This window comes from Carettochelys insculpta, chromosome 5 (genome assembly GCF_033958435.1).
Source record: "Carettochelys insculpta isolate YL-2023 chromosome 5, ASM3395843v1, whole genome shotgun sequence".
In the NCBI taxonomy this organism is placed as follows: domain Eukaryota; kingdom Metazoa; phylum Chordata; order Testudines; family Carettochelyidae; genus Carettochelys; species Carettochelys insculpta.
Window position 1 is genome coordinate 27,524,105 of NC_134141.1, and position 27,309 is coordinate 27,551,413.

Below are 27,309 nucleotides of genomic sequence, written 5' to 3' on the forward strand. Positions count from 1 at the left end.
AGTAATTAAGGCAAAACCTCTTCTGTTTAACAGAAGCTGGAAGTACAGTACTTAAATTTGGAAAAATGTAAAATACCATCATTTGCTCTATTATACAGACTAAAACAATACCGAAACTTAATAGAGTATATGATACTGTGACATATACAAAGTTTGAGTAGACCTCTTTATTTTTCTCCCTGATTCTGTATATAATTGAAAAAGAAACACCTTTTATCTCATTACATTTTGAGGGAAACTCACTGATGCCCCAGATTTTTTAAAATTATTTAACTGATTATTTTAAAATTTGGCCTTAACATACACTGTCAATTTAAAATTCTTCAAGAAGAAATGTGCTTAATATAAATGAAAACGTGATATTTAAAAAAAAAAAACAACTTTTTTTTCACCCTGGTTTGTGGAACATAAGCAGTGCATGCACTCACAGACATCATAAAAAAACAAAATAGATAAAAAAGAATCAGTTTTAACTTCACAACAGGTCAAGTTTGCTTCTACTTATACTTTCACCTAATCTTTGCCATAAATATAAAGCCCAGTCCTTAAATCCTTAATCCAGCAAAACTACTAAGAAGCTGGGCCAAAAAATCCATCAAAGAAGGCCAATATACAATTTCTGAACTTCCAGAAAGCTTACCATAGTTCATTTGTCAAGGCAGAATTGCAAGGAAGATTACAGGACTATGTAGTTACAGTAGCAGCTGTATGGTCACTTTGTGGAGCACACTGGCTCTTCTCTTTATACATTTAGTAACTTGGTTCTCTCTTTACACATTGAGTAACTGATATTTTTACTTTTGAAAGGGGCATAGTGTGACTTGTGTTTTTTATCTCCATTAAGAAGTGCTCCTAACCCAAAAGCTTGGAAGCCGGAAAAGGTCCCACCCACATGGGGCATTTGTTGCAGGTGTGAATGAAGTGCTTTGAGAATGCTTCTACCACCTTTGATCTTATGAGAACTTTCTGGATTCATATGGCACTTATCCAGAGCTAAACAGCAGCAACAAAATGATTCACATCGCTACAGCTGCTTTCAGTTGCTTGCCCACATGCAGGTGTGCTAGACTGAAATGAACCAGCTGTGCAAACCAGTCTCTTCAGGGAATGTTTTCCACAGCAGAGTATGAAAGGAGTGATGCTTCTTAACTTCTACAGACAGCAAAAATGTAGCAATGCACCTTACTAGCTGTTCTGACAAATATTTGCCCCTTAGGCAACCATCTTCTTCACTAGCCCCCATAAAAAGGGAAGGCCATGTCTCACTGATGCACAAATAGTGTTGTAATCAGGGAAAAGCATGTTCTTTCCAGAAGTGAAAGTTAGCCAGGGTATAGCAGCACCTGCCAATTTATTTTTCCCTAGCACAAGATTCACTAAGGGAAAAATAAATTCAAAATCTGCAGAGAAAAAATGTTGCAATGAAAAAATGAGGGTGTTGAATGAACAATGCAATGTTACAAAAAACACTGACAAACCCAGACAGCTGTGTATTCAAATCAAAGAAAATGCTGCTTCTGACACCGTTTTTTCATGAAAATAGATTTTGTTATGCTATATTTTGGATTGTGTGACTAGACAGATGTTTATAGGCACTAAAAGGTGATCTGATCTTTAGATTAGTCAATAAATCAAGTCATTTGGCAGATGTACATTGAACTAGTAATTCCAACCTCCCCATGACACATGGAAATACTCCTTCCACATGTTGGCAGGATGTGTTTCCTTTGGGCACTATGATGAAGGGTGAATTTATACCCTGCAGTCTTGGAAGCAGAGAGGTGAAACACTAAAACAGACCCTGTGCAGCTTGATTTTTTTTTTCCATTTCCAGACCTTTCGAAATGGTCTATATATTTTGATCTCTGATTTTATGACTAACTACTTTAATGGATGCAGCATTTTGGAGAACCTGAACAACGGAAGCATACCCCAGTGAGACATGGCCCGGAGTTGTTTTGCTACCTACCGTTTATTTGCTACAAGCAGGACTCTCCCTGAGAGAGTTTCCCCTTCTTTGGCAAAGAGGGGCGTCTGAAGGAGGCAGCGCACTTGATACCAGTGAGTTAAAGGTTCCGTCGGAGCAGTTGACAACCAAACAGTTACCCTAAAATAAAATACAGTACTTAGGCTCCCTCTCATTTGTTCTATTACACAGCAACACAGTTTTGGGAGGGGAATTTTAGGAATGATGGGTTCTATAACTGTGTGTTATACACTTTGAACCACCTAGGAATAAGCTGTGTGAAGTGCTAAATTCTTGATATATAAGGACCACTGACCTACCTCGCCACACCTCTTCCTGCTCACCTTTAGCATGGCAGAGAAACACAATTAAGGTCTGAGCCTGCAACTGAAGGATGGGAGATAGGCAGCCATGCACCAGGGCACACATGCTCAGCAGGTCTGCAGGCTACAACTGAATTGAAAAGTACTCGATAACTGCCCTGAGGCCTAGTCCCACCTTCTTCTCCAGAAGTAACGTCACAGCTGGACTTTATGAAGTCCTGCTGGGAAGGAGGCTATTACTGCTGTTGTCAGATACATGCTTTTTTGTCTGATTTGAGGGACTTTCTTCCCATTCCCCTTCTTCTCTCTGGAATACCACTGTGTAAAATAGATCCCTGGAATGTCATGAATTGGATACTGAAATAGGGAGAGGGCATTTTCTTCTTCCAAAAGGGAAAATTGGAAAAATTATTCCTGATGTAGTTCGGGGGGAGCAAACTTTTTAGGTCATGCCCCCCTGCTTTTCAGCCCTGCAGTTAGCTGGGGCCCCCAACCTGTGGGAGGACCACAGGAAGGGATGCCAGTGGGGGAACTCAGAAAGGGGGTGCGGGGAGGGTCCCAGGGGCACCCCAAAGCGGGAGAGGTGCTCAGGGGGAAGACCCCAAGAAGGAACCTCATCAAGCCACGATCTCGATGGCTGCCCCCATCTCAGGGCCTCTGTGCACACTAACTGGCCCAGCAGCAGGGGGTGGGGCATTCCCTTGGTGATGCAGCAGCGGAGGCTGTGTGGGAGAAATCAGAGGGCTGGGGAGGCAGCAGAAGCTGTGCAGGATAGGAAGCCAATCGCGCTGCGCCCCCCCCCCCCCTTATAAAATGTCACACCCCCCACTTTGTGCACCCCAATGTGGTTTTTCTCAGTGGGAAGAGAAGGGAAGGTGGGAAAGAGAATGCAAAAGGAATTCAGCCATTATTCCCATCTTTTCTTCATTCACAAACTGTTGTTAGTGAATATTCTTCCTTATGTTAAAAAGGCAGAAGAAATGGCTGTCAAAAACTTGCACAGTGACTGCTCCTGAATGAACCGTCTTTGATTTTTGCTGTAGTTTTTTAAAACTAAACTATCTGTCTGCCTTCAACAAACACATACCCAGGGATCTGGTCCTCGTTTCCAACTTTTATGCCTCAGGCCAATCAGATTTCCAAAAAGCTCTAAAGAGGCTGTGGGTGTGAAGACAGGAGCAAAACCTGTCAGATATCCCCAATCCAGCTCTGAGAGCTCTGAATACTAAGAACAGGAATTTAATCCTGACTCCGTATTTGATTACCGCCTCAGAGAACCTTTTGAGGTCCCACTCTTGTCAGCCTGTGTTGGTCAGGAGACAGGCTGCTGCATTCTATACCAAAGTGGAGGCTTCTTTGGTTGATATGCTTCAGTCAGCTCTCACACAACTGGAAACTTTCTCTGGGCCATTGTGCCACAGATGGGCTTTATTCTCAGTCCACCTGTGAGTAAATTTCTCTCTCTACAGTAAATCACTACTTAAAAAAAGAAAATAACAAAGGGAATGTAACGTTGGAAAAATCTTTTCCCACTGAGCCTTAAACAACCTTCTTTAGCATCTGACATGCCAATAACAACAAAAAAGAAAATCAAATAATTAAAGATTTAGCTTCCCAGGGAGTGGTATTAATTCTTTGTTTCCTGAAGATGAGTCAAATTCTTACCAAGTTATTTTATATGAAAGAAAAATCACCCCTCCCCCACTTCAGACATGCTCTTTTGTTAGGATGACATTCTGATGTGGAGGAGTTTACTCTTCTTCTTCTTCCCTGTACAGCTCCACCACTTACTTTCTAGAACAGTAAGTAGCAGCATCAAGCACAACAGGTCTGACAGGCTCTGGCCCCCAGGCAAGACTAAGACTAAAGCGAATAATTACAGCATATGTTCCTGTTCTTCCTCATAAGGCTGAAAAAGTTACACTTACAACAGGAGAGTAGTAAAGGAATTGGTTTTGAACAGAAAGAAATGGGGATAGCACCTAAAAGAAAAAAAATACATGAAAATCCCAAACTATCACAATTCCCAAACATACCCCCCATCAGGGGTGTGTGTACAGTAGCCAGCTACTTCGAAGTAGCCAGCACAATGTCAAAATAGCACGCATCGTGTCTACACGCGCCATGTGCTATTTCGACGTTGAAATCGACATTCCCATCCGAAGATGGGAATAGCGCCCTACTTCAACGTTCAACGTTGAAGTAGGGAGTGTAGATGATCTGTGTCCTGCTACTTCGAAATTTTGGCGGCCATCAGCCGAGGGGTTGAGAGATGCTCTGTCCAGCTCTATGGTCACCGCATGCAGCAGCCCTTAGCCCAGGGCTTCTGGCTGCTGCTGCTGCAGCTGGGGGTCCATGCTGCGTGCACAGGGTCTGCAACCGGTTGTCGGCTCTGTGGATCTCGTGCTGTGCAGGGGAAGTGTGTCTGGGAGGGGCCCTTTAAAGGAGCAGCTTGGGGCTTTGCTGGCCCCTTATTTCGATGGGGAGCGCTTGTGTGTGTGGACGCTCCACATTTCCTTCTGGGGCGTCTCCTTTTGATGTTCCCCGTTGCTACTTCAACGTGGAACGTCGATGGCACCAGCCCTGGAGGACATGTAGACAATACATGTCGAAGTAGCCTATTTCCATGTCCTTACTTCGAAATAGGCTATTTTGATGTAGTGTGCTAGTGGAGACGTAGCCCAGCCAACATGGGATAACCCCAAACCACATGTCAGTGCTATGTTGTTATTCCCTAACGAAGGTATTGCCTCCAGGGATAATATGACACGTTCAACAACAGCGCAAAATCACACCTTGCTGCATGAATAAGGAGACCATTTTTTCTGCATTTAATATTTCATGGGAATGATAAAAAATACGTACAGTGATCCCACAAATGCGACGTCAAACCAAAAAGCCAGGCCATGGATTAGTCCAGACTGCATCATGTGGAAAACGAAGGGGATTTCCACTCTGCAGAAGGAAAAAGAGAACGTTGCCAAGGTAACACAGAAACACAGTGCAGACAAAATTCCAACAGAAACACTCTGCTGAAACCTGTCAGGTGGTGTTTTCTGCACTCACATCTTCACCACAACACAATTATCAATCATCAAGCACATTCCAGATAAAATCAGTTTAAAAAAATCAGTCCAGGTAATAATTGCATGTCATTGAGAAGCATATGGCTTGATTTTCAGAAACGCCGAACAATTGCAATTCCTAATGAAAACCCATGAAAAATCCGAGTGCTCAGCCTCTCTAATGTTAGTCCATTAGCTGTTCTGTATGCACTCTGTAGCTTAAACTAACGCCACTGCATTTTTGAGTCAGTAATCTAGATTTCTGCAAGGGTGCGTGGGGGGAGAGAAGTGTTTGTTTTTTCATATAAGAGATGCTCAAATATGGTTTTACAAACACAAGTCTTAAATTTTCAGTTTATTACTCAGAAGGAATAAATCCAGAAGAATGACAGCAAGCTAGGATAATATAAAACCTTCAACAGTCCTTGCTACTTTCTAAATAAAAACAAGTGGTGTCTGAATGTGTGCCCACATGAGAGATTCTCTGTACCAGCTTTCTTTTATCCCATGATTAACATAGTTGTAGTTTTAAATAATATTTCAAATTCAACCCCTGCCATATTTCTCAAAACTTTCATTAAAATATATACATGTTAAGTCTTTTACCTACTAGTAAAGGCAACAATTTCAGAAAGATTTAAGTATCAGAGAGGTAGCCGATTTAGTCTGAATCTTCAAAAACAACAAGAAGTCCTGTGGCACCTTACAGACTAACAGATATTTTGGAGCATGATCTTTTGTGAGCAAAGACCCACTTCTTTAGCTGCATGAGAGGAGGTGGTAGGTTCAGAGGAGGATTTAAAGAGGAACTCTCAGTCAAGGGGAGGGCCAAAGCTGACAAGGTTTATTCTGTCAGGGTGGATATGGCCCATTATCAGTAGATAATGTGGAGGTGTGAACATCAAGAACGGAGAAACTGCTTTTGTAATAGGCCGATCCTTGGCTGATGGAGTCAAATTTGAAAATTAATTACAGCTCTGAAATTTCTCTTTAAAGTTTATTTTTGAATTTTTTTTGTTGTAGGACTGCTCCTTTTAAATCTGTTCCTGAGTGTCCAGTGGGACTGAAGTGTTCACCTACAGGTTTTTGTATTATACCATTCCTGATATCTGATTTGTGTCCATTTATTCTTTTATGTAGCGACTGTCCAGTTTGGCCCATGCAAATTGCAGTGGGGGATTGCTGGCACATGATGGCATATATTATATTAGTAGATGTGCGGGTGAAAGAGCCCTGATGGTGTGTTTGATGTTAGGTCCTGTGATGATATCGCTGGTGTAGATATGTGAGCAGAGCTGGCAGTGAGGTATGTTCCAGGGATTGGTTCCAGGTTTAGAGTTACTGTGTTGGGGTCTATAGCTGTTGGTGAGAATTTGCCTAAGGTTGGCAGGCTGTCTGTAGGCGAAGACAGGCCTGCCTCCCGAGGTCTGCGACAGTGAAGGATCGCTGTCCAGGATGGATTGTAGATCACTGATGATGTGCTGGAGAGGCTTTAGCTGGGGGCTGTATGTGATGGCCAGTGGTGTTATTCTTGTTTTCCTTGTTGGGCGTGTCTTGTAGCAGGTGGCTTCTGGGTACACATCTGACTCTGTCAATCTGTTTTAAGATTTAAGCTTGCACTTGACTTTAAGTATATAAGTGGGTTCAAAAAGTCAAAATACCATAACCTTCTGCAGAACAAAATGTTATGAAAAAAATGTTGAAAGGCTTCATTTAGGCTTCTCAATTAAAACTAAAAAATCCCTCACTCCCCAATGAAATGTTACATTTTGAGTTGAGTCAATATTAACTTCTGCATCTACCTGAGTCATGAGACTCCCAGGATGCAAAACAGCAACTCAGTGCACAGATAGATGTACCTCATGGGACATCTAGTCTGGCTGAAGAGCAGGTCTCATATAAAAGAATGGGGCCATGAGAGACTTGAAACCACAATTCCAAAGGGGCCCTCAGTCATGCAGGCAGATGCAGAAATTAGTATTGATCTGAAACGTGATGTTTAAATTTTACTAACAGAAAATGCCAACAAAAATCTATTTTTTTTCTGTGGAAAAACTTCTTTGTAGATTAAGGTCCTATTTCCTTCAAGAAAATATGTTGTTAATTTTTTTTTCCCAAACAGTTCTAGTCCTGAGCCAGAGGACAGCATGCTGCTAATAATATAGCCAATCTGCAGCAGAGTCTTATTTTACTTCACCTCCAAGATTATCACTATGCAAGGCAGTACTTCTGGTCATGACATATCATTGGCTAAGTAGCTACACTCAAACCTCTGTCATTCCTGGGAATGTGTTCCATAAAAGACCAAACAATAACTACCTTCTCTGACCCCTCTTTCACCCAGCATTTTATCCATGGCACCTTATTCTCCTTGGTGCTGGAGGTACTGCACAAAATAATGGAACTGTTCTGAATGTTGTTAGTAACTGCTGTTATCACTTAAACACTGCTGTGCAAAAGCTATTTTTTCAGAGCCTTATTAAAAGAGAGAAAATATATTCTTGAGTCGGGATGATCATGAAAACTAGTACAACATGGTAGTGATTTTCTAAGGCTTGTCAAACAAAAGGCTCTGGGTTGTTAAGGTGCTGAATGAGCCAGAAACACATTCAGTCTCATAATTTCCACTGAATATTAAAAAACAAAAACTAGAACATCAGGAATAGGAGAACTCAAACGGAACCTCTCAACCATACACATTTTTAATACAAATCTCAAGCAGTCTGCTTACCAAAGCAACTGTCTGAATAAACAAAATCACCACATAATTCAGTTCAAGTAGTGGCAATCTGTGCACAGCACATTTTTCCAATCAGTTTTGGTACTAACTCCAAAGTCCTCTTGTTGCCCAAGGAAACCTTTCCAAGCCTTGTTTTGATCTCCTTTCTTGGCATATTGGGAGGAGGACTAATGAATGTCTGTAAAGAGCACTGAAGATGAGAAACCCTATTGAACAGGGATGTGTGTCCTGAATAATAAACCCCCCAACAGCCTGGATGCTGGAATATCTGAGCACCTGAATGTTCCTAAATATCAGTAAGGCTACCTCCACACAGCACCCTAAACTCAAAATAAGATATACAATGTGCGCTATGCAAATTACACATCTTATTTCGAGTTTATTTCCAAGTAGGATATTTTGGCATTTGGCACTGTCTAAACGGCGCCACATGCCAAAATAATGTGCTATTTCAAAACATCCCTTACTCCTTCTGCAACGAGGAGCACAGGGATGCTGAAATAGCATGCCCATTATTTCGAAAAATATTTCAAAATAATAGGCACATTTCAAAGATGCAGAATAGCTATTCTGGGACACCGAGGTATCCCAAAATAGCTCTGCTGTGTAGAAATAGTCTAAATGTTACTCTTGACTCTGCAGAACGGTCCCTCTTTTTGAAGAAAATAAACACCCCTTCTATTATTCTTCCTCCTCTTTAAAGGGATTTTTCTTTTTTTAGCTTTGCTCCCAATAGGCTACCTTCAATGAAAACAAGTACAAATTACTGAACTAATTTTCTACCCCCTGATGTTGCATTGGATAAGAGGGCACCGCAAAATGACAATTCTAGATCCATGTGAGAAGCATTCCATGGATCACAGCTCCAGCCAGAGCCAGCAGCTTCTTCTAAAAATACAAATAATTTAAAAAAATGAAACAATTCGTAATAGGACAGTGATCTATACTAACCTATGCAAATCTTCCTCTTCAGCTTCTGTAAAGTTAACAGTGTACTTCACTGTCCGAGCCATCAAAATTCTGATGTCAAAAGTGTCCTGAGGGGGAAGAAGTCACAAATGTTACAATTTTGACTTGCCACCTGGTAAACCAGGTATCTACAAAAGAGAAAGCTGTCCCTCTTTATTTTAATAACACATTCTCTTTCATATTTTCTTTAACAAGTGGAGTTAGGTCTGACACCAGAGAGAGAGAAAAGAACTGCAGAGACTCATTGTGAGTCAGCCAGTAAATAGGAACATGTGTAAAAGATATGTATAGAAACCTGGTTACAAGCTAGATTTTAAATTTTATTTTGTGTGGTAGAGAGGGGAAGGGAGAAATAAAGATACTATGCAAACTCCAGCGGACAGTGGCAATGCCTCCTTTAGGGATTGTGACCCTGTGAGGGTTGGGTGGAGAAAGAGCTATTTACATGCAGTGAACAAGGAAGGAGGTGTACAGAACTGTGAAACCATGGAATTTACAGGGTTAATGGTTTTGGAAAGCTGTTGATGTCCCTAAACCCAGGAACATAAACAAGAAATGGTAAGATGGAAGTGGTTTAATGATTAGTAGCCAAGAAACCGACCACTAGAAAGTTATCAGAACTAAAGAGCTTTGAATCTAGTTTTAATTTTATTTAAAAAAAAAGTTTTTGTTCTGTTTTTCCAAAATGAGAAGCAGCGGCTTGTAAAGTAGGATAGTGGTGGCAATGGCTTGAGAGCAATGAAACTGAAAGGAAAATGGACAAGCTAGGCCCCTTCATTAAATAGGGTACTCAAGGGACAAACAGATAATGCTGAGTTTATGCCTGCAGCTAGTGAAGCTCTGGGTCTCTAGACTAGATCACTTGAATTTACTCTATTGATATTCATATTATGGATTTTCAAACACAATATCCCAAAAAGGTGGTATGGGCATAACTAGTGACCCCTGAGAAACAGGGAGGCAGTTTAGTTTAAGGAGAGCTCAAAGGTATTAATTTTCAAAGCCCAAACCAAACATATTAAGTCTTATGACCCACATGAGATTTCGCAGTGTCACCTTTGGATTGCAGGCTTATTTTGAAAAGTTGTCTTCTCAGGAGGTCACCCAAACATAACACCACCCTGTTCCACGTGCAGGCTAACCTCTCTGCTGGCTAAGCCAAAGTCCCTACCTCATGTACTATTAGGGTGCAGGTGAAGGGGGCAGAAGTACTTCTAAGGGAGACATGCTTCCAAGGAAGCACGGGCAGGGGAGGAATAGGAGCAAGTAAGCCACAAAGATAGCTGGGCTTTCCCCAGCAGTGGCCTAGATAGAATCTAGAGGCTCTGTGGAAAGCACTGCCCCTTTCATCCCTTGAGCAGAAACTGTAACAGTAAAGTCATTACACTTTCTGTTCCAAATCCCCTCTGAACAATCTCTCTGCTGGCTTTCACACCAATAAATGTAGACAAGCAAGAAGGAAATGGGATGCCAGCCATGGGGGCCTACAACTCTGGGCTTCTATTATTCAAGACTAAAGAAGAATTCAGACCCAGTACATACAATGACACAACTGGTCACTGGAAGCCAAGGTTCTGTATAGCAGTCGAATGGCATTATACAGCCATGGTTAGAGCTCTCCTAGATTGGGTACTGCAAAACTTTATGGAAGGTATGAGATAGGCAAGGCAGCTACTTACTACAATAGGTTGTCGGAAGTACTCATCCACTGCTGCACTGCGGAGACTGGACAGATTGACTCCATAAAAACACTGCTGGTACCTAGAGAGAGTAACATGTAGCAACATTTAGTGGAAGAAGTGTCTGGGGGCTCTGACACTCAGATGACCCAGGCACAACAGTATCTCCAACAAAAGTAGTCGAGTGTGGCTGAACACTTAAACCCTTCCTAGAATTTGTGGACAGCTCAAATCACAACCATCCCATCCCCCACACGCCCCATATGCACATTGTGAGTTATTTCCTGGCATCCAGGAAATCCACTTCTGGCTACACTATCTCATGTGTTCTTCCAGGATGAAGGCTCTGATGCCCTCAGTAGAACTGACGAGAGACCTCTCTGCATCAGGAAAGCACTCTCGGACTTCATCTCTTTATGGCATAACAAAGAATCCAGACCAGAGGAGGAGCTAAAGTTGATATAATCTATCTTTGTGCCCACCAAGTGACCTTTCAGTCTCCTATACTTTATGGCTCCCTCCCCACGCTGCTTTGTTGACTGTTTTGCTGCCCCAAAACTCTACAGTACAGCAGGGTGCAGCTTCACTCTGACGCACAACTTACCATGACTTCTAAGCTTTCAAGGGCATCCTCTGAAGACGGCTCACAGCTGTCCTCACAGTACCTCTGGTCAGAGGTACTGTTCCCTAGCTGAATGAAAAGCTTTTAGGGCCCCTACACATGGCTTTGGCCCTTCTACCAGGCAAACAAAGGGGGAAAACGGGTGTGAGGATCTCATCCTAAGTGAATAGGAATATTTTTAAACAGAAACACATTACATGCTCAGCTGACCAAATTGTGCCAAGCCCTCACTGATAGCAAATCCAGCCCACCTTTAAAATCTCCTTTGACATTAAAAATACCTGCCTTCAACAACTACCCGGAGTCTGAGGTTTGATTTGTCAATCCAATGGAGAGCTGAAAAAGGCTAGAGGTATTCATTACAGCCTAGAAAGATTCAGCAGTTCTCCACCAACATAAACAAAAAAGTTGTCTGCAACGTAGGCAAATTTCTAATGATGCAATCATCATCCAGGTCCAAAAAATATCAAGGTTTCAAATCAACTACGCTCTCTGAAAACACGTTAGGAGAATGTTTAAAACCTCCAATTCTTGTTTTTATTTTAAAGATACTATACAAACACATTAAATATTGTCTGGATTTTAAAAACAATTTTTATGTTTAAAACAGGTATTAATTTTGCTGTAAAAATGTTAGCAAATATTTATTTAACTTGCAACAGTCTGAATTGTGTCTTATGTAAAGGGAGAGGTCATCAGGACCATTTCCAAGTGAAAGATGCTTAAAGGGAGCAGTGTATTTCTCTTCTTAAAGGTAAATATAACAGAAAAAAAATCATCTAATACTACCATTCAAAGGAGATCTTCTATCCCCTTTTCAGCATGATTAGTGATGCATAACTAAAGAAACACTTATCTATTGTGGCAGAAATATCAGTTAATCAATTGAAACCTCTTCCATTCATATGGAGGGAACATAAGAATTTCTGTGTAGCTGAGTGGTTGGTATTAAATCTCCCTTAAAATGATGTCTGTGAAGCACTATTCAATCGAACATCCACTAAATGAAATGAAATATCCAGACATAGTAAAGAAGAAAGAAGCTGAGGACAGTCACAAAGTATGACAAAGGCAAAGAACAAACTGTTTAACCACCTGGCACACAGTCAGGTCCCCACATTCGCAAACATAATGTTCGCAAATTCAATTATTTGCGAGTGGCTGTTTAAGGTCGCCACTTCCCAGGACTCCGGCTGGGAGGGCCAGCAGCTGCTGCTTCCTGTGGCTTTGGAGCTGGGAGCGCTGGTGGCCACCACCTACATGGGGCCCCAAGGCAGGAGCCATCAGCCGATGCTTCCCTGGTCAGGAGCACCAGCGGCCACCACTTTCCCGGGACTACGGAAACGCCAGCAGCCGCTGCTTCCCCAAGGCTCCGGGGCCGGATATACTGGCATTCTGAACATAGAACCCTCGAGAATGTTGAGACCCTACTGTATATTTATGCTTAGTAACTATCTTCAGAAGGGTTCTTACAACAGGAACTGTAGTCCTCTCTTGTAAGATATGTTGCAAACAATCACCATTTCCAGAAATGTGCCATCCTTGACTTTGACACAAGTTAATTTGCATCTGTCAAGCAACAGGGTAAACTAACCTTTAAGGGTGAAAAACAAATCCTGCCACTGGCTCCCTGGCACATAGCCATTTTTGGATTTGGAGAGTAATCATCCTATGTTTGTGATAACTATTTCATCCTTCCTTTCCTTCATTAAATAAACAAACTATGCAAACTCCTAGTAACTAGTGATGACATGCACCCAAGTTTTTGCAATTAGTTTTTTTAGACCATTTCACAGCTGATATTTTCATGACAGCCAACTCAAACCGCTGTTCCAGCCAAAAATGAGTAGAGGAGTAGTGGAATGAACAGCAGAAACACTAGTTAAAGGCTCCTGTTACAAAGAATGTAAACTCTTCGGGGGTAGAGACTCTTAGTTTATGTTTTAATGGCTTCCACCACAACGAAGTCCAATTCTGGCTTCACCATCATTGCAAAGCAAATAATAACAATTAAAAATGAAGCAAAACACCAGCAGTTAAGAGCTTGTATCATTTATTAATGGAAGAGACAAGTGGATTACTTTTGCTGTTAATACAAATAGAATCATAGAATCCTATTTGTCCTATTCCCTAAAGGGCCTCCTCAAGGATTGAGTTTACAATCCTGGGTTTAGCAGGCCAATGCTCAAACCACTGAGCCATCCCACACCCCCTAAAAAATATAATTGGAGATACACATCTCCTAGAACTGGAAGGGACCTTGGGAGGTCATCTAGTCCAGCCCCCTGCCATCTTGGCAGGACCAAGCACCATCCCTGACATCTTAATATATGGTAATACACATCTCAGAGCTGGAAGGGACCTGGGGAAGTCATCATGTCCAGTCTCCTGCCCTCAAGCACCATCCCCCCTTTTTGTTTTTTAATCTATTTGCTCCATATCGGTAAATGATTCCCTCAAGGATTAAACTCAGGGCAATGCTCAAACTACTGAGTTATCCCTCCCCAATCCTAGGGCTACAGGCGACCCCAAAAGGTCATCTAGTCCAGCCCCTTGCCCAAAGCAGGATTAACCCTACCTAAATCATCTCAGCCAGGACTTTGTCAAGCTGGGACTTGAAAACCTCTAGGGATAGAGATTTCACCACCTCTCTCGGTAAGACACTCCAGTGCTTCACCACTCACCTGGTGAAATAGTTCTTCCTAATATCCAGCCTACACCTCCCCCTCTGTAACTTTAGACCATTGGTCCTTGTTCTGCCATCTGTCACTACTGAGAACAGCCTCTGTCCATCCTCTTTAGATGCCCCCGCTTCAGGAAGTTGAAGACTGCTATCAAATCACCCCTCACTCTTCTCTTCTGCAAACTAAATAAGCCCAGATCCCTCAGCTTCTCTTCATAGGTCATGTGCTCTAGCCCCCCTAATCGTTTTTGTTGCCCTCTGCTGGACCTGCTCCAATGCACCCACATCCTTTCTGTACCGGGGGAGGGGTGCGGCAGAACTGGACACAATACTCCAGATGTGGCCTGACCACAGCCAAATAGAGAGGAATAATAAAGTCTCTAGATTGGCTCAAAATGCTCCTACTAATGCAACTCAATATGTCATTAGCTTTCTTGGCTTCGAGGGCACACTGTTGACTCCTAGCTAGCCTCTCATTCACTGTAATCCCCAGGTCCTTTTCTGTTGCATCACTACTTAATTACTACTCCCTTGCCCCCACTGTGAACACCCATCCCGTTCAAACCTTGGACTCCTCAGCCACACGCGAGTCCACAACCGATGAGCCTGTGCAAGCTCTAAACGTCATCGTCAGACACGACAGACTACCTACAAACTGCTTGGCCAGCAAGTCCCCAGCCTGTAACAATACTTAGGACTTTTGAATAAAAAAACCTAGAACGACACAAAGTTAACATGACATGCGTTACATGGACTAAAAACTAGCTAACCAAGAGGTCTCACCACTTCACTATAAATGGGAAATTTTCCATCAAGCAGGTGTGTTTCTAAGGGGGCTGCACAGCCCTAGTCTATTTCACATTTATCAATAACTTGTAAGACAGGATAAATTCACCACTGATAAAATCTGCAGATGACAAAAACTGGGGGAGTTATAAAAACTGAAAAGGAGGAGTCACTGAGACAGAGCATAAATAGTCCATAAATTGCAAAATAAGGGATCTCCGAGACATTTTTAAGGCAGGGAAATCAGAAATCTCACTAGCTGTAGGAAGGTTCTTCTCATGGGTCAATTTGAATATGGTCCAATGAATTCAATCCTTTGTACAGGAACTAATGGGGAGCTTTTGTTGTTGACCAATAGACCCAGAGAGCAGAATGTGGCTTGCAGAACTGCAACGTCTCATTGGACCTGAACCTTGGAGTTGCCTTGGACCAACCAGCAATACTGCTCACCCCAGCAGCCAGCTGCTTGGATTGGCATCTGGGGCCATGACAGAGAGGAAGCCTGCCTGAGGATCCTGCTGGGCAGCAGCAGACATGATCCAAATGTTTAGCGGGCCAGCCCCTGGTGGTGCATGGGCCACACTTTACACACCCATGCTCTAGCTCCTCTGCATGGAGCCCCAGGTTAGAGGTAACTCACTTCAGAAGTTCTTGATGTGCTTCAGTGTCACCTTGCAAAACTTGGTGAGATGAACTGGTAACGGCCTTGTCAGACAGTGAGGAGGAGGTGGTGCCGTGGGACCTGCCCTCTCCTCTGACAGGGTGGTGGGCTGCTCTTCTAGGACCTCATAAGCCTCAGGAGGGATGTCTTTTCCTCAGGGGCCTACACTTGTCGGGAAGGACAGGATGCAGAGGCTGATGACCTCTGAAGCCCCTTGAAACAAATCTGGTGACCTGAGAAGGTTGGGTAACTCTCCAAGAGTTCCCAGCATATGGAGGCATCAACCCTGGCCCTTGTAGCCATAGGGGCAGTTGGAGTGCTGAAGATATGGATGGCACCACCAATGTTGGGGCTTGCTTTAGTAGCAAGGACCCACTCTTGGTACTGGCAACAGAGGTGGACAAGTTGTTGTCTGACAAAAAGCGTCAGAAGAGCTGGCGGCCTCTCTTTGCACTATGCTGATGACTGAGTCCTGGCGTGGACCTATCCAAGTGGGACAGCTCTTTGCCATCAGACCTCAGTGACCAGTGCTGTTCAGCGTATCGGTCAGTCACCTTGCGATCAACACCTCCCACTGCTCGACTGTGAGCTAGACCAGGCCCATTGATGGGCAGTTCACCAGGCGAGACAGGTTAGTTCCGGCAGGCTGGAGACCAGTGACTCCACTCAAGTGACCTGTCTTGTGAGTGACAATGAAGCCGTCAGGTGCCAGTCTCAATGCTCCTGCAGGGGGTGGGGGGGGCGGGGAGGGAGAGTGCTTGCCTAAACAGGTCTGCACAGGATTCCTGGCAGGGTGTTCCTGGAGTCCCACTTCTGGTGCTCGGGCGACCAGGGACCGGAGGGCTGTTCATTGAGCCTAGCTCCCAATGTCCGAGGCATGATGAGTTCGTGCAGGTGCTCGCTGGTGGGAGGGCCCCTTGGAAGGGAAGTAGGGTCACTGGAGTGGGGACGCTTGAAGGGATCCAATGTAGGCTTGCCTCTGGGAGAGTGACACCACCTGAGCTGGTGTGGGTGGCCCTAGGAAAGTCGGAATTTCCTCCACTGCCTGCAGGGCCTCGGAATTAGATGGCTCCTCTATGTGCTGGAGGCCTTTTTCACTGCTCAGCACAGCAGGCATGGCATGGGGTGGGCTAAAGTGCTCAGCTTGAGCAAGGCCTGACTCCTAGATGGAAGTGGTGAGACACACACCATGCGTCTTGGCTCTCTTCCAGCCTTCTCCTTTCCCTTACACAATTTAAAGAGTCTTCCCTGCCCAGATGCCATCAGCTTTCTGATCCAAGCTGGAGGGTGCGGGGAGAGGATTGATGCCGGTGGGGCATACACACCAATGCCGTCATGCTTGGAGCCAACTCTGATGACCTCTGCTGCTGTGCTGGGGTTAGTGCCTACTCCATAAGTAACACCCTGAGGTAGACGTCTCTTCCTTTGCCCAGGGTTTAAGAGACATGCCAATGTGACTCTTCCTAACGACGTGCCCCTTGTCCAGACACTGCAGGCAGCTACTGTGGAGGCCACTAATGGGCACAGATGTTTTCACAGTTTGCAGGGCATAAAGCCTAGGGATCTGGGCATGACCCGTCCCTAGGCTGGGTCCTGTTCAAGACAAACAATGGAACGAGGAACTCATACTACTTCATTAAGGAAGCTACCAACTACGAAAGCTATTTACAATAGAGAGAAAAAAACATTTGCACAGAACGTGAGATAGAAGCTAGCTGAAGTCGCAGATGTTCCAGCACCATCACTGGAGGCAAGAAGAAATGGAGAGTGAGGCAGCCTGGTGGTGTCTTTATTCTGTGCCATGCAGGTGTGGCTTCAGAAGGTGCCAGAGCCAGTCTCCTATGGATACGGTGGATGGAAACACTTTTTTTGTTTTGGTCCTCTGTACTTATTAGGTCAGTCTGTATTGAAAATAAAATTGATCCGAAGAAGTGGGTCTGTCCCATGAAAGCTCATCACCAAATAAATCATTTTGTTAGTCTTTAAAGTGCTACATTTCAGCTACTGTTATTTCAAGCAAATGGCTTATAACTCCCATCACTTTCTCTTTTGCAAACCAAAGGAAATGGGGATATATCCATGGTCTCTAAAAAGGTCCCACAGTATTTTTTTATCCAAGATCCACAATAACTTTGCTAATTATTAATTAAATCCATTTATCATAGTTGGTATGTGAGCAACATGTAGAGCCTGTTTTGCCCATTGTTGAAATGGAGCCACTTCTGAGGTCGAACAAAGCAGCTGTTTGTCAGTGCACCCCAGCATTAATAAAAGGTTAGGGCTAGAAGTGAAGTCAGTTGTTTCAGGCTGAAGCTGTAGGAGGAATTTAGGTATGCAGAATGTAAGTACTGACTTAGAATTTGACCAGGACATGGAAGTTAACACCTTGTCTCTATGAAAAGCATCGCTGGATCTTTGCCATATGTGTATCCAGGAGCCTGATTTGGTTCAACACCCTCTAAGCACCATACTGGGGCACTGGCTTATTACTGGCACAGAAGCGCAACTACTAATCATGGAGTCATGAACCAGCTTTTTCGGCAGCACTAGGGAACTCATTGGAAGTGCTTTCCCTTCCTAGCTCTGACTCAGCCAGAACTTGCTCTGCTTGTGAGATCTGATAGGCTCACACAGCATAGCTGAGGATCAGGTTAAAGTGAGCAAACATGGAAAATAAGATGGATTTTCTTTCCACAAACTTTGTTCCACTTCATTCAGATTCCAAGAATAAGTTTCATTTTACTGAGTCTCCAAGCAACAAAGCTTTTTAAAAATGCAACAATCATTACCAAAAATTGGCTCTGGAGTAGTGTTCCATGTAGAGCTGCTCATCAGAAAAAGGAGCCAAGTGAATGTCACTAAATGTTGGAAACATCATTCCTAGGAAACAAAAGATAATAAACAATAGCAAAATTCAAATGTCCGTTTAGTCCTACGGAAACATGTACAGAAAATACCAGCAAACAATACTGGCCCAAGCATCTCAAACAGATGACCATCTAATACCATTACAGGCAATAATGTGCAGTTTATTGAAATGCAGTAATAGATTACAGCAAGCAATAACAAAAATATCCATTTATGAAGTGGGCCAAGATATTTCAGAAGCACGCTAAGAATAATAAAGCCTTATAAGCTTTATGTCCCTATATTAAACATTTAAATAACTTTATCTTCCTTTGAATTAAGTAAAATGCAAGATGTTATTCTAAAATACTTTTCAGCCAGAGGTTTACATACCTCACAGAACAAACTATTGATAACTCTGTGAAAAGAATCCAAGTGTCCTGACTTTCAGACCTACAAGGACTGACTCTGGTGGCCACTTAAGTCAGGGGAATTCTTCTACTGATTTCAATGGGCAGTGGATTTGGCTGCTTGATAAAACTTCAAAAATAGCAGTAAAAAAGTATTTTGCACACTGTTGTTTGTGCATCACTGGGGAGCAGGGGCCAAAGAGCAGTCATTTTTGGACTGGAACATGTTTCTTCAAACATCTGTTTTAACTGGTGCAAAATGTGTAGCACAGATGAAAGAACAAACAAACAGCTTTCTTTTGCAAATACAACACCATGAAGCAAAAGACCACAGGAATTTGAAAAAGAATCACACACCCACTCAGTAAACAAATGTGCCTTTTAAGACCTGCTGCTTGGATAATGGGGACAAAAGATTTTAAAAAAATTGTTCATGAGACCAGGCTGCTTCAGCTTCTGCTCCTATGCACTTGCCACTTATAAAGCATTTTACATTTTGCAATGTGCTCTATAAATAATAATTCTGAAGAGACAAGATGAGTGAGGTAATATTTTTTACTGAACCAACTTCTGCTGGGGAACGAGACTAGTTTTTGAGTTGGAGAGAGCACTTCAAATCTGAGATCTATGCAGTTGAAAGCTTGCCTCTTTCACCCGTCAAAGAAATGTTCTTCTCCCCCATCTTGTTCCTCTTCCAAAGCTGCTGAGTTATACGGGCCTGTGGAACACAAGCACCAGGAATAGTCCTGGCCCAGGGCTGGGCTCCATCAAAAGTTGCATCCTGCAGACCCTGCCTCTAGCATTCCCTGGCCCTTCTACCACCCCACATGCTCCCCCTGCTCCTGTGCCTTCTCTGGCCCCACCTGCCATCCCAAGGCCAAGTGAAACCCATGTGGGGCCCCGCCAGCAGTGCAGAGGGGTTAGAGCAGCTTCTGGCCACTTATTCACCCTGCCTGCTCACATGCGCATCCCTGTGCCATATGCTGCTCCAGTACATAGCCCAGCAGTTGCTCTGGCTCCACTCTGGGCTGTTTTAAATTGCCCTGGGGCAGCAGGTGGAACTGGAGGACACATGGGGGGCAAGCACATGGGGGAGAAATATGTGGGGCAGCAGGGCACCCAGAGACCCTCACCTTCTCTCTCCTCCCCAAGAGCCATTGCCAGAGAGGGGGACCTTCAGGTAAGTGTGACACCGGACACCCCCCCACCATATGCCACTTTCTCCAGAGCCTGCATCCTCTCTCTTCACCTCCTCATCTAGCCCTGAAATGCCCTCTCCTCTCCAGCCCCCAAACTCCCTCCCTGAGCCTGCACTTCTCCCCCAACCAAACGCACTCTCAGAACCTTAGGTAAGTGTGGGAATGGGGAAGAGGTGGGGGCTCTGGGCATGCGGGGCATGACCAAAATTTCTGCAAACCAGCCACTCCTACGCACTAATACCCTGGAATCCACACAGCTACAACCAAGCAACTAATAATTACTTTGAACTATCTTTCACATGTGAGGCAAATATAAATAAGTTTCAAGGAAAAAGAGATAAGAAAATTAAGGCCTAACTGTACAAGCGTCCATTCACTTTTTATTCCCTTGCTTTTTAAGTGACCAACTTCAGTTTCAAAGGGCTCTATTTGCACTAGTGCTAAGCACCCACTACTCCAACTGAAGATATTGTGACCTGCAAGTCATCAACACTTCTGAAAATCAGGCCCTAAGGCATATCTACGTTGCAATGAAAGCCCAGGCTCAGCTTTAGGCTCAAGCCCAAACCCTCCTCCCGTCTGCAAACAGTTTTGTCTGACCTGGGGCTGGGTCCAGGTCTCAGATCCCTGCAGCGTGGAAGGGTTTGACTTGGGTCCAAAATTATCTATTGCAGTATGGACACAGATCAGCCCAAGGTTTCCTCAGACTCTGGTCCTGTGAGGCTGAAAATATGTATATAACAATCCCAGGCTTGGTCCACACTGGGAAAATAAGTTAATTTCAGATGTGTCATTCTAGCTGTGGCAATTGTGTAGGTAGAACTGACATACTGGAAATTGACTTATTTGACTGTCTTCACTTTGGAAAGTTGATAGAAGCATTTCTCCTACTGACCTCCGTTACTCCTCATAATAGCAAGGTGTACGGGGGTCAACTGCCAAATCCAGAGATACTGATTTTGTGTGTCTTTGCCAGATGTGCAAAATCAAATGCCAGAAGATTGACACTGACCAGGTCGATCTTTGCGGAAGTAAAGACAAACCCCCATAGGGCAGTCTCCTTAATCAATACCGGGGAAAGGGAAGTCACCCCTGGGTTTCAGTACAGCTGCTCAGTATTTAGCTATTCCATTTTCTTCTGTCTGCTCAGCTGCAAGCATGGGGAACCTTCTCCTTCATCTGTAATGACCACTGACACAAAGAATTCCTTGCCAACCACGTTGCTCGCTAATCAAGAGAGCACAGCTAGATTCTGTGACTCTCTGGCACAAGGAGGGCAGTCTGACTTTTGTAAGAGTTCCGGGAATGATGGCACATAACAGGAATTATCAAAGAAGCTCACAGCATTGGGAATTCACTGAACCAGTGCAGGGAGCAGACTAAGTAGCACAGGAACAATGGAAATGTGTCCTCATCCCGTCCCTCTCCAAGGAGTTTGATGAGGCTGTTCATATTGTGCTGAGGACTGAGCTACCAGCACTTTGCAACAGCTTAGCTGATAGGCACAATGACCTCCACACCCCTAAAGCCACTTTAGTACTGGTGGGGAGCAGAGGAGTGCCAGATGAGACTACCCACATGACTCCTGCGCTCAAACTGGTCTCCAAGGAGGCTTTGCTGCCAGAGCACCTACAGACATTCTGGGTCCCTGCTTGGAGATGCTTTCTGATGCCCCCTTGCAGAAAGAACCAGCTGTGGAACTGGCAGCAGAGACACAAGAGGCAGAAGGAACCCCTCAGCCTGGTACATTTCTGATGCTTTGTTTGTTGTTATTAACGTAGGGATTGGAAGGATTTCCAGTTTACGACCCAATAAAAATTTTTATTACAAGTTGCAGGCACTGTTACTGGCAAACTGCATGGCAGTACGTTGGCATGGCCCTTCTACAGCCCAGCCATCAAGCGGAATTTAAAATGGAGACCGAGAAGGGCAAACAGTGAAACAAGCATTTGAAATTAACAGAGTGCTTCCAACATGCTCAAAAAAGGGGAGAAAATGCAAGTCTCATTTCCCTAGAGCCTACAGGAGGTGGTGATGGTGAAACACAAAAACAACCAGTGCTATCCCAGGCCATGTGGAGGTCCTTTTTGTCTCCTTTCTGTGAAAACGCCTTTTTCCCCCCATCCATCACTGGGCAATGGTGCTAACCTACTCACCATTTGACTTCAACCATTTTTTGGAATGGAGGTAACTTTCCAGCATCCTCTCATTGAACAGCATGTAACCCATTGGTTCAGAAATGACCACATCCACGTTCTCTGGTAAAGAGATTTCCTCAATTTTACCTGATAAAACTATGATTTTATCAGCGAGGTTGTTACTTCTCACTAGGATCTGGAAAGGAAAACAAACAAAGAAGTATGTTGTGGTTTTTGATAATGTGTGGTTCTACAAGAGGTCTCTGGGTAATGTGAAACCCTCTTGATTATTCAGTGTCTAATATCTTCATCACACTTTGAAAAGTCTGCACGGTAATTAAACTTTAAAAAAAGACTGATACAGATTCATTCCGTACTACAAACAGAATTTCTAAAGATCCCAATGAGAGCAAACTCATAGAAATATACAGCATCAGTAAATAGTAGTACAAACTACATCACCTTTCAAGAAACAATCAGAAACAAAATCTAGAAGAACAGAATATAATGCACACACACAGAGAAAGAAGGAAGTTAATATCTAATACAGAAGAACATACAAGAGGGATTTTTTAAGATTCTTCACAGAGACCTAGAAAAAAGCTATTCCTATCTAATCTGCAGTCATGAAAGGATGAAAGTTCACAGATGCTGAGGAAAATCTGAGGCAATGTTTCTAAACAAAAATGAAACAAGGAATAACTTTATAAAGCATGCACAATCCCTAGGTACCATGTGCAGAATCCTACATAAGCTGAGAATCTCAGTGCAAACTTGTCTTTTTTGATTTATATTTCTTTCATCTGAACAAGGGAAATGCACTCAGAAGTTTAGGTACCGTGTGGCAAGATGTTTGAGGAAGGAAAATCTCCTTGAAGTCACTGATTAGAAATGTACATTCTATTTATCTATGATGTCCCTTGGCACTCAGAGAACAAATCTTGTTTTAGTGCCTTCAGAGAATGTTTAGCATTTGCCTTTAGGATACACATTCATTTGGCTGCATATACACTAGCAAGTTCTTTTGAAAGAGTTTTTGAAAGGGGGCTCTTTTGAAAGATCTTGTAGAGCGTCTACACACAAAAAAGGCATTCTTTCAAAAGTAAATCAAAAGAATGCAGTGCTCCTTCTGAAAGCACTCTTCATGAAGAGCGCCTTCTTTCGAAAACTTCTTTCAAAAGAAAACATGTGTAGATGCTCTGTGGGGCCCTTCTTTCAAAAGAGGAGCCCTCATGGTGCTAGATTTTTTGATCCCTGGCTTGTTCTTTCAAAAGAGCAGGGGATGCGTGGACATACTCTTTCAAAAGAGCAGATTGATCTTTCGATCCGCTCTTTTGTGTGTGGATGTGCTCTTTTGAAAGGAGTTTTTACAGAAGACATGTTCTGGAAAAACTTCTTTCGAAGGATCTCTGTAGTGTAGACGTAGCCACTGTGTCCTGCATATTGATAAAACTGTTTCATGTGAGCCAATGGGGGGGGGGGGCGCTATACTATGGAGCACTATTCTGGGGAGGTACAGTCTGCAATGGCACAGTGGGAGGAGATTCAGAATGAGACAGGGACCTGTCAGGAAGAGCAAACATACACATCCATTGGCCAAAAAGACAGTTACAAATAGTAGAGTGGGGCTGAAGTGACCCAGAAGCTGTGCATCCAGCCTGGACTGAAAGACACCTTTCTCCCCAAACCTTGAAAACCCATTTCCTGCTTTGTGTATGAGACTGAGGCTCTGCATTATAATGTAGACCACAGGAAAAAGGAAGGAATTAGGGAGGTGGGGGTGGGAAGAAATCTTCATGAAGGAGTCTAGATTCCCAAGAAAACAGCTGATTTTGTTTAAGTTTAATTCAGGTGCTAGTGGAAGAGCTTTTCAGTCTTATTTCCACAATTGATTGTTAGAGAAAACGCTACTCAGTGGTTGGAGTAAGGCACCAGTAATGACTTGTTTGACTGTGAGTTACCATTAACTGGAACCAGGGAGGGAGAGTGCGCATTCCCAGTAGTCAAAACAGATACTCTTGCTACAGGTCATGTGGTAAATATATCTGAGTCTGCTCCCATGACAACCAACATTTTTATTGAACTTGATCCTACAGACAGAGTTTTCTGATAGCTGAGTATGGGCAGATACAGTACTGCCCTGTGTATGTGTCTCATTCCACTTCAATTTTGTTTGCTCTTGTCAACTTTTGGAATGGTGTTTATAGATGCCTTTCACCTATTTTACCAGTCCATTTTGTCAACAGTTCAATAGCAAGGCTATTTAAAATGTAAACTACAATGTTTTAAGCAGGCAAGGTATATTTTTTCCCCCAAACCTAACACAAAGAGTACTTTATTGTGAATGCCCAAGGAAGTTAATTTAATTAAAGCTCCTTAATGAGTGAACAGGTCATTTATTAAATGTAATGTTTGTAACCAAAAGAAAACAATGAAGTCAAAGGAGCACTCAGTTTCTTCCTGGCAAACTAATGTTCTTGTTAAGGTGGTTTCTTTTCAGTCTGAAGGATGCCCAAGCTCTTTATGTGCTATATATGGGAATCATTTTGGCTCATGACTCTAGGATGGAACATAGCAGATGTTTTGCAGAGCAAACAGCATACTAGTTTAGGGCAGGAAGTGAAAACAAATTCCATAGCCAATCAAAACTAGAGAACGAATTGTAATCACCCAAATGATTCCCTCACCCTCCCCTGCCCAGGCCAAAACCCAAGGCCACAGACCTATTATTATGAATGCTGCTGCTTGATTCTACTCCTTCCCCACTAGCCTCAATAAGGCAGGAATTTGTTAATATCTTACCCAAAACGCAGCACACCTCTAATAAAATGGTGCCCCCTAAAGCCAATATGGGCTCGGCTGGAAGACTGTCACTCAATTAATTATCCCCACCTCTTCCTGAGAGAACCTGCATTAATTTGCGGGACCCAACCCCAAATCCTGCCCAGCATTAACAACAACTAATTTGCATCCATTGACTGGGGAGAGACAAGGGAGACGCTTCTTTATTTTAAAAAGAGTCTGGGACACATTTCTTGACCCTCATTTCCAGCACCAAGCCACCTGTGCCAAAAATGGATCTCCAGTTGTCCTTACTGATCTCTCACTAAAATAGGCTGGCTGCGAAACCTTCTTATACAGGGACTGCTTATTTAAATAGATACACACACACTGTAAATATGTTTGATTTCATCTGCATGGCAAGTACTGAGTGAGAACAAAGTAAGTTTGTCATGAGCATTCAGCAATTTACCTGAGTAGGCTATAGACTAACAGAAAAGTTTTGAGCATGAGCTTTCATGAGCACAGACTCACTTCATCAGATGCTGGTCTTGGAAATCATGAAGTGAGTCTATGCTCACGAAAGCTCATGCTCAAAACTTTTCTGTTAGTCTATAAGGTGCCACAGGACCCTTCGTTGCTGTTACAGATCCAGACTAACATGGCTACCCCTCCGATACTGAGCAGGCTGGAGCGCTACTTAAATGGTGAGATATTAGGTAAGAAATATGATGCAAAATGAGACTAGATTTATACATCCATTGACAGAGGGAGAGTCTCCCAGACAGTATATCAGAAATTCCTGCAGTAACGAACCCATAACCAAAATATACATGCGTTTATTGTGTAAAACGTATTTAAAGAAACAATGTACCTTGGTAGTTTCGGCGTTTCACAATAAAAAAATGGTTTACAAAAAACCAGAACATTTCATCTCCCCCATCCCCTGATTTTTCCGTGACAGATCAGTGGATGCGTGTATACTGTTTTTAATAGCAAAAGTGTCCAGCAAGTGACCTAGATTTCAGAACAAGATGACAGCAGGGCAAGAAGATACTGATGAAAAGATAAAACTGTACACACACATTCTTTAAAACAAAATACAATAGCTAAATTAATCTCTGATGTAATTCTTTTGACTTCAAAGGAGTTGCATTCAACTGCCATGAACTGAGGGTGTGTTAGTGTTTTGGTTATTTTTGACTCTATCTTCTTTATGCAACATTCATTACACATACTGGTCATAGTCAAACAGGTGAACCTTTATTTGATCTGTAAAGAGCTTCTTGACGAAATCTCATATATATATGGGTCACAACAGATCTCTCAGGTACATCCCTTTTCATCAGGGGCCCTAACCTGCTTCCCTGGAAGCCATGGCAAACTTCCACTGATTTAAAGGGAAGCAAGAGCAGAACCAGGTGTTATACAGTACACGTCTTACCTACAATAATTTTTGAGGACCAGTTATGCCATCTCAGATTATGTATGTTCAGGCATCTTTCATCTTTATTTCTCCAGGGAAACCCCAATGCATGACTCACACTCTCATACCTTATCATTAAGAATGCATTTCCTCTCTCTTAGCTTGTACAGGTATACTAAACAAAATACCACAGCTTCCCCTATGCAACAGTGGTTTTCTTCTTCCTTAGAAAGAAACTTTGCAGTTTGATTTTAAGAATATAAATTTCTCCAAAGCACTATGCAGCTCCCAAAGACATGACAAGCAGTATAAAATATTTCATGTATTTTAAAAATTGTTCTGTTTGCTAAGCCTGCCACATGGTGTTTCCAAAATGGAAAAGTGACAACAGCCTTTGCAATTAAAGTATAAATACTGAGTAGGCAGCATTTTACTTATTGATTTGGTAGTCAGAAATTTTTGAGATTCCTTTTAGGAACAGTGTGTCCATAAGTGCAACTGTCAGAGACAAAATGGAACGCAACCATGTCTTCTTATCTGAAAATGGATATACTAGTTTCAGAAATGTAAGCATACGCCAAATCAGCTCCTAGTTCACTAATTTCAAGTTATAGCATAGACCAATTTTAAACACTCACAACACATATATACAATCCAAACTTGAAAGCTTACCCATTTCCAACACTACCCCAGCTCATGGTCCTATTTACCACTTAGGAGGGGGATGAGGTGGGTTTACAGTCACACTTTCTTTTTATATATAAGTTTGTCTCTCCTTGGTATCCATATGAGAGACAGACAAAAAAGGAAAGCTGACTTTACAGGGGACTCACTGAAACTCATTACACAAAATTACTATCAACCGCACAGAGTTACCCTACTGAAAACACTAATCTTTCTTTTACAGAAACTTTTGGTGTTATTTGTAACAACTGATCATACAAAATGGGACTCAAATACAGTTTTTACATTGACTAATTAGGCTCTGCCTCATATTTCAGTTGCTTAAAACCC

The 27,309-nt window shown here is 42.9% G+C and overlaps 1 protein-coding gene across 3 annotated transcripts in view; it reads right to left on the minus strand.

The window, feature by feature from the left end:
• Positions 1-27,309, minus strand: part of LOC142013461 (histone-arginine methyltransferase CARM1-like) — a 118,854-nt gene that overhangs the window by 6,586 nt on the left and 84,959 nt on the right. For 2 of the 3 annotated variants that reach the window (XM_074994849.1, XM_074994848.1), the window contains exons 6-11: positions 22,107-22,284; positions 18,284-18,374; positions 10,743-10,824; positions 9,046-9,131; positions 5,155-5,244; positions 1,970-2,107 (exon numbers count right to left, since the gene is read on the minus strand). In XM_074994849.1, the coding sequence (XP_074850950.1) occupies positions 1,970-2,107; positions 5,155-5,244; positions 9,046-9,131; positions 10,743-10,824; positions 18,284-18,374; positions 22,107-22,284 (665 nt within the window). Of the gene's footprint in view, positions 1-1,969; positions 2,108-3,142; positions 4,272-5,154; positions 5,245-9,045; positions 9,132-10,742; positions 10,825-18,283; positions 18,375-22,106; positions 22,285-27,309 lie in introns of those variants that run through there. The other variant, XM_074994850.1, reaches the window with a different exon arrangement.